Genomic DNA, 15,672 nt, shown 5'->3' with positions numbered 1-15,672 from the left:
ACACACTTGAAAATCCTAACATTTCTAAGCTGAGCATACAGAAATACTGGATTCCAGTTTTTTCCTCTCCTTTACACAGTATAAACACTATGGAAAATTTCATAGAGGCATTGAAAGTAAGAATCAGCTTTAGAAGCAGTAATTCAGGAAAAAAGATGGAGCCTAAGCAGACTGAAGTATATCATCTTCCTGCTGAACAACAAAAAAGACCTTTTAGGAAAGTAAATGCATGTAAAAACTTAATTACACCTCACACAGAGACAGACTAAAGTTCTACAGGCAGCTTCAATTTTCATCGTGTTCCATAATTTAAAGGCCACTTGTTATTTTGAAATTCTGGTTTGGATGTTATTTCTTTTTATAGCGTTAAGCAGAAGTCAATAGTAAAAAAGTTATTTTGTTACTTACATAGGTTTAGAAGCAACAACAACAAAAATTGAATGATGGGAAACCATAGGTGCTTTTATATATGTTAGGGAACTGAGCTACACAACAGCACATTGTACTCAACCAAGGGGCAATTAAAGTGGTGAATTCTGATGAAAGATCTCAATATGCCACATAACTCAGTAGTATACCCATACTGTATTTTTATTTTTGACCAGACAAATACACAGAAGCCTTGTTCTCCCCCAGTCTACCTTCTGCTCTACTTAGTGCAGTGAGCCCAACCAAAAAAGACAAGTCATAAAAACAAGCTGTGTGGAATCAAATCTGTGTGCAGTGAAGCAAAAGTTAAAGGTAGAAGTAGAGCAATTTTGGAATGTTAACTAGTACAACTGTAAAGCTCCTCAAGAAATGAATAAACCAAAGCTAATTTCTAAAACATATTGTATGTAATGTTTCTCCACTGCCTCAAGTTTGATCTTGAATTAAATTTACTATGTGCTCAAGGATTTAGATTTTACTGTTTTCACAGATAAAACAATGAGATTAGGTGGTCATGAGCACACAGTTTTGAAGCAGTGGTCCTTGGTTACAGGCAGTTGCATCTTTCTTGACACTGCTAAGTTTTCCCATACTTTTTTTTTTTTTTTGCTCTTGCTGAAGTAAGTCAGCACTTTGTTCAGGCATTTAGCCAAAGAGAGAAAGAGGTTACCTGTTTTGGCAGTGATGAGCTGCAGGACCAATGGTCGTCTTGTTACAATTCCAGAACCTCGTGGAAGAAAATCCCTAGAAACATTAGAAAAAAGACAGTTACTACCCAGAAAGCACTGTGCAATTACATAAGATACTGGACTAATTTGGAACTTTCTCTATACCTTCAGCTGCAATGAAAATAGAAAGTTGGTGGGGATGGATTTAAAGCAAACACTACTGTAAAGTAGGGCTGTTAATTTTTGTTCAAAATAGCAGTAGGTCATTAGACAAATATATATTAAAACTAAACGTCTAAAAATTCAGTTGGGGTATTACAAATTTTCTTTCTTCATGACCATCACATACAACATCTCAAAATTCACCTTGCTTAGTAAGAGTACCTAATGCCATGCCCATATTTTTCGGCCTTTTGAAAACAGAAGTAGCCACACCATATCCTTGATTTGAAGAGGGTATGGACATATGAATACACACACTCACACAACACAACAAAGCTCTGGCCAAACCAAATTGTCAGCAGTCTGCACCTACTCTTTCAAATAATTCTTCCAGTTCAAATCCCCGAATAACTTTTACAGCAAACACATCCTCCTAGAAGTCTGAGTAAATGCTAAACACTAGAAGTACTCTGGGACAGCAAGAGGGAGTGTTGTACCAGAAAGCAAATGATTAAGCAAAGACAGCAACTCTATCATACCATTATGCATCCCCATGATCCTTTCTATGCCTCCAAAGACAAGGAAACGCTCTCTGCAACCAAAACCCTAGAAAAACTTTGAATCAACTGTTAGTTGCAAAACCAACGATCAGAAACTCAAAGAAAAATAATATTTCTTTTCCCCCAGGATCTCCTGCATTTGCCATATCTATTAAACTCTTAGAAAACTTGAGGTTCGGTGATACTGAACCACTTTCTTGCCTGTCTCAGGAGCATTGCTAACTCACCTCTCCTGCTCAGGTGAGAAGCAATGCAGCAAATGGTTAGGGCGTAAATCTTCAGTTAAATCAGGGAGCTGATCTGGGTGACTGTGCTGTCACATGTGCTAGTGCCAGTAGGAAGGGTGAGGCAGGAGCGTGTACTGTGTCTGGGACAGGTGAGGAAAGGACAAGAGTCAAAGGAAGAAAGACACAGCCCTGTCAACCCTTTAAACAGAACTGCTTAGATGGGTTTGCTCAAGCCTCTTGATAAACCACATCTTGGCACAATCATTGTGTGTCTTCATACCAACCTTGTACTACGTAACAGATGTCTGATTTTTACAGTTCCTTTAAGGCAGCACACAAACTTAGAAAGTTTAAAAGAAGCCTAGAAGGTACATGTATGAAAAATAAAACACACAAATATTTTATCAAACTTCAGGATATTATTTGTGCAAATCAGAGGATATTAGGTCTTTGGAGTCCCAGCTCAATACAGGCTTAGGAATGTAACAACAGCGCACCTACCTACCTAGTGCCAGCAAGGTAACAAAGCTTTGGCAGCCTGAAGAGAAATACGGCAATTCTACCCATGATACAAGCTCTAAGATTTCTTTCCCACATGAGCAAGAAGTTCTAAGGCTCTGAGAAACAGAACTGGCAACTGGCTGTCAGCTGTACCCCACACCACTTTAGAACTCCTCAGAATTTTGAATGCAACAATGTTAATTTCTAGCTAAATAAAAATCTCACTTTCTCAGTACCTGTTAATACATGTTCCCAGTGTTATTACCGTGCAAACTAAAGCTAAAGCACACCATAAAAGGAGAGGCAGTTAAAACACAAGCTAGCTCCTTAACTTTTATACTCAAACACAGATCTGCAGGCAAAAGCACAATTAATTAGAAATTCAAGTAATCTCTAAAACAAAGATACTGAAAAAAAAACATCAGGCCTACTGATTTAAACCTGCTGTAACATTTTACCATGCTCAAGACAGCAACAGGATACAAGAACTAGCTTAAAGTTTTCACAAGGTCTTATCACAACTTCAATACCTACCAAAAGAGAGAAACCTGTGCCTCAGTGAAGTGCTATCTACTTACATTTTCCCAGGGGCAAGAGAAGAACATTTTAATGGAACATATTCATCCCTGTATATGCACTGAAATTACAACAGCCCAGGATGTAGAAAATGCCTGTTAAGCTACAGTTTCATGCACTGATTTTCAAGCACCTACTAGCTGATTTAAGATAAGTAAATAAATAAATTTACCATCATGAAGCTAAAAGGAATTGTCTACCATTCAGCAAGCTGATCAGCTGATTCAGGACAAGCTGATCACACAAACCAAACTAAGGTCCTCTACAGTACCACATGAGGCAATACAATCCTTCAGGGAGTCAAAGGCTGAAAAGACATTGATTTTCTGCTTCAGACTAAGCACATTCAGAGATAAAGAACCCTGCATTAATGCAACTCCCAGTTATACAACACTGACCTTTCCACAACACCAAATTTACAAAGAAATGCAAGATACCAATTTTTCCTTCAGAACACCCTCTTAACATGTCCAAAGTAGATGGCATTTGATAACCTTCTCTAATAAGTTGAACTACCATTGAAAAGCCCACTGTTTGTTGAAGCAAGCATCAGCAGAAAGAGGTTACTGCTCGGCAGATGGTTAGCTGTGTTGATCACATAACCAACTAAACAATACACAGCAGAAGGACATAGGTTTCTCCTTGAAATGAACAGTTTGAAGAGGAAAAGAAGACAGTAACTGAAGGAAACAAGGGGTTCATGGGTAGAGTTCAGGACAAAAATCCACCCCACCATCCCCCCTAACTCCTTGATGGGTATCCTACAAAGGAGACTACCACCTAAATTAATAAATCTGCCCCTTCAGGGACAGGGAATTAAAAAAATTTAAAAATTCTGAAATTTCAGATTCAGCCACAAGGCAATGGCATCTGTGCACTTTCTCTGCACAACCCAAATCAGATGTCACAAATAAAAACATAAACTCTGCTTCTAGCAAAAGGCACTTCTTTAAACACACAAAGAAACATGAGCCAAATCTGAGACATAACTGGCATTTGGGGGTGGGGGGGACCACAACAACAGAGGAGGGAAGCGACACAGTACCACATTACAATCCTAACAGAAGGGAACCCAATAAATAGTGTACACTGCTTCCATAGAAATGCCTACTTTGACATCCACAAGGCAGGATGCAGGTCTTCCACCATCACCTTAGTAAGGCAAACCTTCTATGCAGGGTTTGCCAAAACAAACAAACAAAAAACAACAACAACAACAAAAAAAAAAAACAAGCCACAATGCATTAGGAACGGCTCCACTCCCTCATTTTGCCCCTTTAATTCCTACTTCAATAAAATTCTTCTTAAAGAAGAAAAAAGTAGCTTCAGCAGCAAGAAATATAAAAAGATTGAACACAGTGGAGTCAGGGGTCTCTTCTGACCAAAAAAGAATGCCCCTCAACATCCTGGTGGCACACTCAAGGTCCTTTTAAGGACAGCTTTGAAAGAGCTGCTTTTCCACACCTTTTGGTCAGTGTTTCATGAGAACTAGGAAGAAAATAAAAAAATCACATCAGAGTTGAAGCAGCTGCAAAGAAATCCATCTAGAAAAAAAAGTACATGCCTAAGCATTTGAGCACAAAGACATCACCACCAAGGGAGAGAAAAGGCTGTCTTTTGTGGTGGGGGGAGTGAGCCTGTGAGTACCTGTGTGCACAACTGCAAGAGTACTTCACAATAACAAGGTGCAGAAAACAAGAATGAAACACAATGTGCAAGAACACATCTGTGAATGGAAGATATGCTCCTTTAAAAGACATGCATTCTGCATTAAGAATCAAACTAGTTTTACATCTTCATTCTTACAGCATTTTCATCAAAAGGTACCCTGCTGACAGCAGCTACAGTAGCTCAGCAGCAATGCCACTGTGACATGACAGTTTGGAGACCAGCAGCAAAGCCAATCTGGTATTGCCTAGCCAGCACTGAATATATCAAATGCAAATAAGAGGCAAGCAGCCAGGTCTTCCAGAACATCACTCCAATAACTCTTCAATCTTAGAATGTACTCATCTGTTAGAATACCATTAATATTTTCAAGAGCAAAATATTTTCAGGGCCAAATGATTTTTACCCTAAAAGCTATAAAATTACTCATGTCTTACTGCACAACACAGAATCATAGAATCATAGAATAGTTAGGGTTGGAAAGGACCTTAAGATCATCTAGTTCCAACCCCCAAGCCATGGGCAGGGACATCTCACACTAAACCATGTCACCCAAGGCTCTGTCAAACCTGCACTTGAACTCTGCCAGGGATGGAGCATTCACAACTTCCTTGGGCAACCTGTTCCAGGGCCTCACCACCATGACAGTAAAGAACTTCCTCCTTATATCCAGTCTAAACTTCCCCTGTTTAAGTTTTAACCCGTTACTCCTTGATCCTATCACTACAGTCCCTAATGAAGAGTTCCCCCCCAGCATCCTTGCAGGCCCCCTTCAGATACTGGGAGGCTGCTATGAGGTCTCCATGCAGCCTTCTCTTCTCCACGCTGAACAACCCCAACTTTCTCAGCCTGTCTTCATATGGGAGGTGCTCCACTCCCCTGATCACCCTCACGGCCCTTCTCTGGACTTGTTCCAACAGTTCCATGTCCTTTTTATGTTGAGGACACCAGAACTGCACACAATACTCCAGGTGAGGTCCCACAAGAGCAGAGTAGAGGGGCAGGATCACCTCCTTCAACCTGCTGGTCATGCTCCTTTTGATGCAGCCCAGGATACGGTTGGCTTTCTGGGCTGCGAGCACACACTGCAGCCAGCTCATGTACATTTTCTCATCGACCAGCACCCCCAAGTCCTTCTCCGCAGGGCTGCTGTGAATCTCTTCTCTGCCCAACCTGTAGGTGTGCCTGGGATTGCCCTGATCCAGGTGTAGGACCTTGCACCTGGCTTGGTTAAACTTCGTAAGATTGGCATGAGCCACCTCACAAGCGTGTCATGGTCCCTCTGGATGGCATTCCTTCCCTCCAGCGTACCAACCACACTGAAAACAGAATTCCAGGTAGGGGAAATGTTTTCATTTAGGATCTCTCTGGCATACTAGCAGTATTTATTATATTATAAAAGGAAAAAAAAAAAAAAAAGAAATGAAAAAAAAAAGGGGGCACAAAAAAGAAGCAAACCAGAAGAATCCCCAGTTTGTGTGAAGAACAATGATACATCACCACTTAAACATGGTTTCAAAATGTGTAACTTAAATCTGCTTTATTTTGCCATCTAGTATTATGTTCTGTGCTTAGATCAGTTACATGGCCAGTATTATACAGAATAAATGATGATTAATTTACTTCAATACTAATATATTTAATTCATATAAAAGACATGGGGATCCAGGAAATCAAATAATGGAGAAAATGCCACTGATTACACAGTAACTGTGTTAATTGAAGAGCTAGGAACAAATAAGACTGACAGTGATGATTTGTCAGAAAAAAAAAAAAAAAAAAAACAAACAAAAACCCCAGAAGTCCCTCTAAAGCCTCCATGTTTTTCACAAGGGGTAGAAACAAGACCGGCTTGGAACAAGAGCCATAACTGCCTTATAGAAGGGCACAAACAACCCACCTATATCATTCTGCCAAACAATGGTAATGTTACTTATAAAAGTTTTTCCACTAAACCAAAGTTCATCCCAAAACCCTAACCTTCCCTCAATTACAGAAAGGCCTTTATTCCCAAGATTTGACAAGGACTGCACTGCAGCTTCCATTGCAATAGGAAGCAACTATGCCCAAAGCCAACAGTTTTCCTGGGCTTTTTTCCAACACAGTGTTTATTGTTTCATACAATTCCAGCCTGGCACACTGGAAGCTCTTGTGGCTCACACTGGCTGATGAATGGCCATATCTTGTGCAACAGAATACGCTGTTTCACAGTGAGCACTTACACATGCCGATGCAGCCAAGCATCTCCAAGTTCTACAACAAAAGTACACTGTACAGAAGTACTACAAAAGGCTTTCCTTTTTCTTGCATTTATCATATTTAATCTTAAAGCAAAGTACTAGAAAAAAAAGAAAAAAAAAAAACACAAAAAAACCAAAACCACAAGAAGGAAAGCATGGTCCAGTGTAAGCCTGAAGAAGAGGGACATTGATTTCTAACTTCTTTCCTCTGCTTCGTTTTTTAAAACCCATAACCAAAACCAGTCAATTCGTAACCAAAGAACTCTTAATGCTGAAAATACGTATCTTAAGACCTATTTTGGCAGATGCATTCACTCTGTCTCACCTGCTCTTGCTCCTGCGCTCACCAACACAACAGAAGACCCAGCAGTAGACCCTTCACACACTTTTGTTCATTACAAACCAAGGTATGTCCAAGTGATAGAAAATGTACTTTGTATTTAAACAGAGGCTTTCTTAGGAATTAAATTTCTAGTGTTGAGTGAAGTACTTTCTCAGAGGATGTTTGTCATCACTGACACTAGACCTCACTGTATTTATCTTTCTTAGTAGCTTTGGAAGCACAATTCCTCCAAATGACAGTACAGAGATAACCCCAGGACATGTTTTCAGGAAGTCTCAAAAGCTTTAAAGCACTGTCTCTGTGTTATGGCATGTGATCTCAGCCACATACCCTTTTTTTTCCCCCAGCAATACAGTAGAATCTATCACTTTCTATATCACACTGACATTTAGCTATGTACGCTGTTCTCCATTAGCTCAAAGCACAGAGACTAATTCTTATTATTAGTCACCACTTGATCCCTCACCTCCCTTCATTAGTTTCAGAAGAGTAAACGTTTTTTGTTTTGGCACAATGTGTGTCAATCAAGAATCTCCCACAGCTTTGTTCAACAGCTGCAAAATCTCAGCCTTACATAACGGGGCTCACATGAAGATGTAGAAAATAATTAAATCTCTTTCTTGAAGGTCAATGATACCTATCTTAATTAGGCCTACTAGGCAAGCTAAATACATTAGGAGGTTGTGGATTTTTAGTGATAAATGGATATATTAGCTCCTAAAGCTTAATACCAGTTTTTCCAGGGCTTTTTGTAAGCCACACAGCAAAGATGCTGGCATCCTTATCATGACATTTTAGTGCTTAGTTCAAATTCTCTGATAAAGTTTGGTCTCAGTTTCCATAATCCATTCTTTCAAGGAAAATCTTCCTTCAACTGAGATATGATTTTAATTAACCTGCTGAACCAAGATGCAGTCCAATGCCCAGCAGTAGTAATTACACATTGCATCCCACGCAGTTGGGGTATGTCTTTAGGGGTGAGAAATTAAGTATCTAGACATGCTACAGCCATTTACTATTTTTGTTTTTTCAAACAGGGTGGATAAACTTGGCATCTTTGAAAAGCCATTTTCCAAACCAGTGGCATCCTTCATCACCACCACTGCTGAACAACCGGAATTCTACAGCCAAAGAACTAGCACCCCAATTATCCATCACTTTCAGGTAAGCACACAAGTGGAATAAAGATTTTAAAATCTTGAAACTCATATACAGCATAACCTAGCAACCTAAAATACCTCCTTGGATCTCACTTCCTTCATTCCTTTATGAGTCGAGATCAATTATACAAAAATCTAGAGGGGAATAGTACAAAAAAATCCACCCAAACAAACCTAGCCACAGGAATATGGTGAGCATTGACTCTAAAGATGAGAAATATATTTTTGAAAAGCCCTTAAACTCCAAATAAGATGGCAAAGGATTTCAGTCACACTAGCTAGGCACCTCCATAACAACTAAGTTCAGTGACAACACTTCAGCACATTAAAGCAAGAAAGCAAAGCTTGAGATTTCATCTTCATGCAGAAGCCTGGAGACAGAGCAGGTTTAGAAATCACTGTTATACTTCTCTTGTATCCGGAAGATGTTTTCTGTAAGTAGCCGCAGCATTTATGCTCAACAAGCAGCCAGAAATTAGTACAGCTCCTCCATTAAAGTAAACATTATACGTCTATGAGAAAAATCAAGACCAGAAATTACTCTAGACCTAGTGGTGAAGTCTTGCATTAAACGTGACTGGAGTCAACAGGTCCCCCAAAGTAGGGGACATTTGAATGAAGTCTGAGAAGGCACAGACTATTATTAGCAACCCAAATCATATTTTGACAGCAGTTCACATTGCATTTCTGCAAAGAAAAAGGCAAGCCCATTCACTGAAGCAAGGAAAGAAAACGTACTTCCTAGCACTAAAACCCACAGATTTTACATGATAGAAAGCTTTAAAGTCTCAATAATTAATGTTTATAGGACTGAAAACTTGCCATATGCAGCTATGAAAACTTGCCAGGCAAAAAACACATAAGTGGTAAGATGAACAGTGCTCTGTTTGCAGCGATTATGCTCAGGCTGTAGGTTTGCTGTATTAACATATCGGGAAGCTGCCAATGTGCAGTCTCGTCGGCAAGCCACTGTATGCAGGAGGCATCTGTCTTCCCTGGCAGGCATCCAAAACTTTGCTGCATCATCCTAATTCCATTTGTGAAAATGCCCTTTTTCCTCTCTCTCTCTTAAGATTTCACGAAAGCTTCTGCTATTTCCTGTTCAACAGTGCTCTCCAACAATTCCAAACAGGGAAGGAGGGGGAGAAACCACAAAACACAAGAAAAACCCACCCAACAATTCTCAGAATTTTTGTATTGAAAAGATGAAAGCAGACTTTGCAGACAACTGTATTCTCCCTAATCAGATATATTTGCTCTTAGGAAAGGACTCATTTGCATAGGATGTTGATGCATGAAAGCCCATCCATCCTCAGGATGAATACTAATGGAGCAAGATTTTGTACCTCAATACAAGAAATGAACAAAAATTCTTTACTCACTTTAAATTGTTGTCAATGTTCTAAATAGAGGTTGCTTTGGGTTTTTTCAATCACAGCTGCCAAACTCTATTAAAAATGTTCGTTCAGAAAATATTTGAGTAAGATGTTTTCCTTTATAATATAATCTGATACAAACAGGAAGGAAAAAAAATAAAAATCTGATTGCAAGGATCAGAAAGAAAATGTGCCCCAAACACTGCAGGCGTCGGCTACATGAACTTGGCTACTATGTAGTTACTTGTATTTCAGCCAGTAATTCACCTCTGGATACTCTGTCATGACAAAACTATTACATATCGCAAATTTCAGTGCAGTTGTCAAAAACCTAGAAAATATAAGCTCCTGCCCTTCTTCCCAAATCACACTGTTCTGAACTCAGATCTATCAATGCAGACTCTTTAAACAGTGATAATAGGATACAATCAGCTATGCCACATCCTAATCAAGTCCAAAAAGTTTTGCCTTTTCAGAAGCACTGTGAAAATATCTTTATCTCTCATGTGGTGGACAAGGTGTAAAACTGTATGGTTACCTTTCTTGGTACAATACAAGCCATTTCAGATTATTTTGCAAAACTGAAATGTAACTGGATTCAACTATTCTACTCCTCTCAGAATGTATACACAATGGGAACTGTAGCTAAAGGCAGCCTGAATTTATAGACAGAAAGACAACTACACATGGAATGGGGATGTTTCCAAAACAAGTTGTCCAAGTCTCTCAAACAACTTCACTTCTGTAGACATTTTATTCTTCTTTACCTGCCCATTTATCCTGCTTTGAGCCTCTAGTATGAGCAAACGAATACCCTGTCCATAACAACATAAAATCTGTTTAGCTAAATACTTAAATTTAATATCAGCCATGATCTCCCATCTCCCTGTTCACCAGAAACTGAATTATTACCATGAGAAACTTTTATACTAAAAGCCTGACCAAAAAAAAAAAAAATGTTTTATGTTGCTAACATAGGAACACTAACAAAGTCATAATGCTGGAGGTCTCAGCAGAGACTCGTAATTCTTTCCAGCCTATTTCCCAGATCTGACAGACATTGGGGATCTTCCGTCAACATTTGTTTAGAACCTGAACAAAATAACAGGTGAGCACACAAGTGCACAACACTGCCTCTAATGGATTATGCTAAAATTTCTTCAGCAGCTTCCAGCTTGGCTGCTGGATAGATCTGGAACACAGCCTGTTTTATCTGCTGCTGTGCAGCAGAGACTAGAGATGTCTTACAGTTGTTGTCATGCTTGCCACCCAGAGTCTTGCCTATTCTCTGCAGGTGAGTTACACAGATCATTTTAGAGCATCCTCTACAGCTAAGCATCTCTTAATATATGTGTACATTTTTTAGGCATCTGCACTGTACGTAGTAAACAAAATACCAAACACATAAGGGTAATCTAGCTTCGATCATACCATCTACGAGGGTGGAAGCCTAGCTGTATTACAGCAAATAGTAAGTCTCCTGCATACCTGAAGAATGATATCTTGGTGATTTTGCACAGGAACTAGGATGCAGAAATACCATGCTAGGTATTGAATTAAAAGCTTGACTTCTACATACAAATTATAAAAGCTGACATTATCGCTAGACACTTCAGTTGAAATCCTCTCTTATCTACAGCTATAGTATCATTTGCATCCCAGAGGCTATCACAGACAACAGTACTTGGCAGTACATCAAAGCCCAGCATGCAGTTAAACGGGATTTTGCTCCTCTCTAGTTCAATAATGCTGCCTTGTTCATCTCAGTGCAACTTGCTGAAGAAAAAGATGCAAGGTCACAGTTAAATAATACTAATTTCCTGTTCTCAGCATATTTACACTACTACAGGCTTTACACTGCAGGCACACAGCATTAAAAGGACTCCCAGTAACCCATTACACAGAAGCTCAGAAAGTAAGTTGAGTTTACATGCTTCTGGTTTACTAGAAAATGCACTTTTTTTTAAAAAAAAAGAAAGGAAAAAAAAAAGATAAAAATGGCTTCTGCCCCTCCATGCTTGCATCTAAGCAGACACTGTTTAAGAAGCCCATGAATACTTAAAAAATACCAATTTGCTCACTGATCAACTGACGGATAGCAAACCACAAACACGATCCCCTTCAATGAATAAGCTGTTAAAGGCACAACCTAAAACCAGCAAATTTTAAGATTATATGCTAACGTTTTCTTTTGAAATAGGAGCAACTTGAAAATAAAGGAATTAAAATGTAAAACCTACATACAGTTAACAGTAAAGACTCTAGGTATATAAATGTGGATACAAATGCAGGCAATGTTTAAATAACTGAGGTCACACAGCAACTCAGTACAGAGAAGAGAACAATGCTTATACTTCTATTTCTCTGCTGCAATCCATAGCAGCATCACTCCCTGTGTTCACAGGTGAATGTCCAATCATATTTATCTAAACTGGAAAACCTTGTTTTCTATTTCATCTGCAAAGAAAAATAATGTAAACTTGAAACATTTGCACAATGAATGTCCATCAAGAAACTGCAAGACAGCAAAGGTGCTTGTTATTTGTTGTTTCAATACTACAAAATCACAAGAGTGAGTTCCTTCCTAAAGGCAGCCAGTATCAGGATACATAACGTTATACAAGAGCTCAGAGTCAGACAATCTGATGTGTCTTTATATTAAGAATCAGGAAAAGTTGAGATAAAGTTAAGTGCATACATATGATCTGAATAAAAAATAAAAAAAAAATTAAAAAAAAAAAAACAAAGACAGACCTCTCCTCTCACTAGGTGACTATTCACTTTTTAAAAGTCATCAGAGGTGTGCAGGCATCGTTAGTACCCTGATGGATTGAACTTCCAGTAATAACTGCCACCGAATTTGTATCACTGATTTCTCAGAAGGCACTCAAGACCAGACTGGGGTTTTTTGCAGGTTTCTTTTGGCAGGGTTTTGAGGTTTTTCTGAAGTCTAGGTCTCAAATACTAAACTTGTGTTCATTAAAGCAATAAAAATGTTTAGAAAAAATAACTTAAAATCCACAAAGGAGTTACATTTAAGGAAAAAACTAGGCCAGGATACAAAAAACTGTACCTCACCAAAATGGCCAGGTTTGTTCTGCAACTTCTAAATGTAAAAAGGTATTTGGGGAAGAAACCTTAATGAGCCACTGTCTCATGGAATACCCAGAAACAATTCTTGCTTTCAGTGCACCAGAGTACTTTGATAACTACACTAATACACTCAATACAGCTGTACAAAGGCTTAATTAGTCAGGAAAAGGAGCGGCTGATTCTCATTTCCAGAAGATCCTTAAGATTAAAAGTATAGATAGCACCACATTTTATTTTGTGTCTCTGACTACTTAGCTTTTTCATGCCTGTTTCACAAAAGAGAATTCTCTGTAAAGAAGTTTTGCTGTCAGTAATTAGTAACTAAAAGAATAAAATATCCACAACAATTTTATCTCCCCCAGGAAGCATGCAATCTAAGTATGTGTCTACTTTTTTTGGAGAAATTCTCTGCCTCAGCAGCCAGATTTAAAATCCTTTCTCTTCTCCTAATGATTCAACATAGTCTTTTCACAACTGCCATCTCGAGCAAAAAAAAAAAAAAAGGAATGCAAAAGAGCTGAGCACACAAAGACTCATAATTTTTGGGGAAAAAAGTACATATGTCATAATAAATAGCTGTACAACATGCAGCAACCGTAAAATTATCAAAAGTGCCTCAGATCAAAAAACTGCAAAGCTGTATCACAAAACCAGACCTCAGGCTCTTAAACGAAAGTGCTTGTTTGATTGTAACTGACAGGCTCATAATCAAGAGTTCATGTCTCTTATAAAACAATTATTTGGCCACATGCAGTTTATATTATATTAAGCAGGGAAGGAAGTAAAGAGCATTGAAATCTAGTTATTAATTTCTCATTATTTGTAAGAATAAAATAGGGTTCTGATTCAAATCTAGAGAAAGAGGCCCTGACAAGGTAGCTTGCCATCTGTGCCTTTAGTTATCTTAAAAGCCCATTTGGATGTATGAAATAATAGGAAATGCTTTCTCTCCAAATACAGTTTCCAGGGGTTGGTTCCTGCCATTCCTTTTCTTTTAAGTAACCCTATTATCATCAAAAGCAAGATGTTTAATAAGTACAAACAACACCTAAGGTCATGGTCGTGTACTCATCTGTAGCAAAAAATGTAAGCCCAGGCAAAGTGCCCATCTCCCAGTGGCAATCTGTTGGATTAGATGTTTGACTCCCCTTTGCTCTTTCGAATCTCTCTCCCACCAGCTTCTAACAGAAGATTGCACTAGCTCCTTTGCTTCAAACACCAGCTCAGTGTTTTAAGGCACATGTACTTCTATTACAAAGAGCGGCAAGCAAGAACATTTGCTCTCCAGACAATACCATTTCCTTAAATAAGTGCCATGAGCTCTAGTTAGGAACACATGAAGGTCTGACCCATAAATGGAAATTACTATTGTCCTCAGGTGCTCTCTGGAATCTCTGTTTCCACCTAAATATAACAAGAAACTTCAGAGGAAAACCTTCAAATACAGTCCTTGACTACCAAAAGAAAAGGTCTCCTTACATACAGGGGAGCAATAAGTGAAAAGCAAACTCTCCAAATGCCTTAGCAGATAGTAATCCAAATAGTAACAATAACGGCTACATTGGGAAATTTGACACTGTCCCATTCCAGCCTTGTTCCAAGCCAATCTAGAATGACACAAACAGCTCTGGGTGCCACTATTGCCACAGCAGGCAAACACAGAGAATTCATCCTCATGCAACACCAGCGTCGATGTGTATCAAACATGCAATCTAATCCAAACATATCCACTGACTGTTGTTAGTAATTAAGGATGCCATGTGCACCTAAACAAGGCTTAAGGCTTGGTGCTACCCTGGTGGCAGTCATGGATGTGTGTCATTCAGCAGCTTTAAAAACAGCAGGACTTGGATCCCACTTCCAGAACCATCTGCCAGGCCAGATCCTTCACAACCTTTCTAATGCACTCACTAGATGGCGGGTAACACAATATATACTAACATGTTTCCCGAGCAGGTAGGCTCCATAAATAAGCTGCAACTCTGATACCACCTGCAAGCTAGAAAATGTTTCCTGTGTCCAAGCAGAAAGAAGTCATGCTTGCACAACCAAAGTCCCCATGAAGGACTGAAACAGGCACAACGGTTTAGTAACTACAGGCAGCAGAGAATAACAATTGTACCCCAGAGCTAAGAAGAACCTTACTAACCCCACTAAAGCTCCACTAACAAATACTCAGGTTATCAGCCATCATCACCTTTGTAGGAAGACCCTGCCCTCCACATGGAGGATAGCATGCCTTTCTCTTACCAATTACAGCTGTTCCTGAAGACAGGAGATCCTGAATGTCTCTCTGTAAACTGGGAAAAAGTGGGAGAAGAAACCCCCCCAAAAAAACCCAAATCACAGAAATGAAATCCCAAAACAAAAAGCCATCTGAATTAACACTCAAACCAGTGCAATGGTAGGACTATTTTATTTTGATGTGAATTTCAAAGCTGTGTTACTATTAGCTAGTGTTTGCCCTGTGGTTAATAACACATCATGCAATGTACCACTACCAAATAGAAATGAGCATAACATCTCTATAACGCATGCTACCTCTATAAGCAATATTAAGAGAAATGAAAACGCAATAAACTGTGTTTGCAGAGAACAGCTTCATTATCCCATGAAAACAGGAACATCCTACTGCTTACTAAAAAGAGCCATAGACAATTTTGTCTGCT

The 15,672-nt window shown here is 39.0% G+C and overlaps 1 protein-coding gene across 7 annotated transcripts in view; it reads right to left on the bottom strand.

The window, feature by feature from the left end:
• Positions 1–15,672, bottom strand: part of DNM3 (dynamin 3) — a 179,475-nt gene that overhangs the window by 161,790 nt on the left and 2,013 nt on the right. For all 7 annotated transcript variants that reach the window (XM_062616163.1, XM_062616160.1, XM_062616161.1 and 4 more), the window contains exon 2: positions 1,100–1,173. In XM_062616163.1, coding sequence (XP_062472147.1) covers positions 1,100–1,173 — 74 coding nt within the window. The remainder of the gene's footprint in view (positions 1–1,099; positions 1,174–15,672) is intronic.

The sequence above is a fragment of the Pezoporus occidentalis genome, unplaced genomic scaffold (assembly GCF_034315485.1).
Source record: "Pezoporus occidentalis ecotype Australia unplaced genomic scaffold, CSIRO_AGI_Poc_V1 ctg189, whole genome shotgun sequence".
Classification (NCBI taxonomy): Eukaryota; Metazoa; Chordata; class Aves; order Psittaciformes; family Psittacidae; genus Pezoporus; species Pezoporus occidentalis.
Note: the sequence above shows the minus strand (reverse complement) of the source record. Positions and strands in the feature narration are given on the sequence as shown.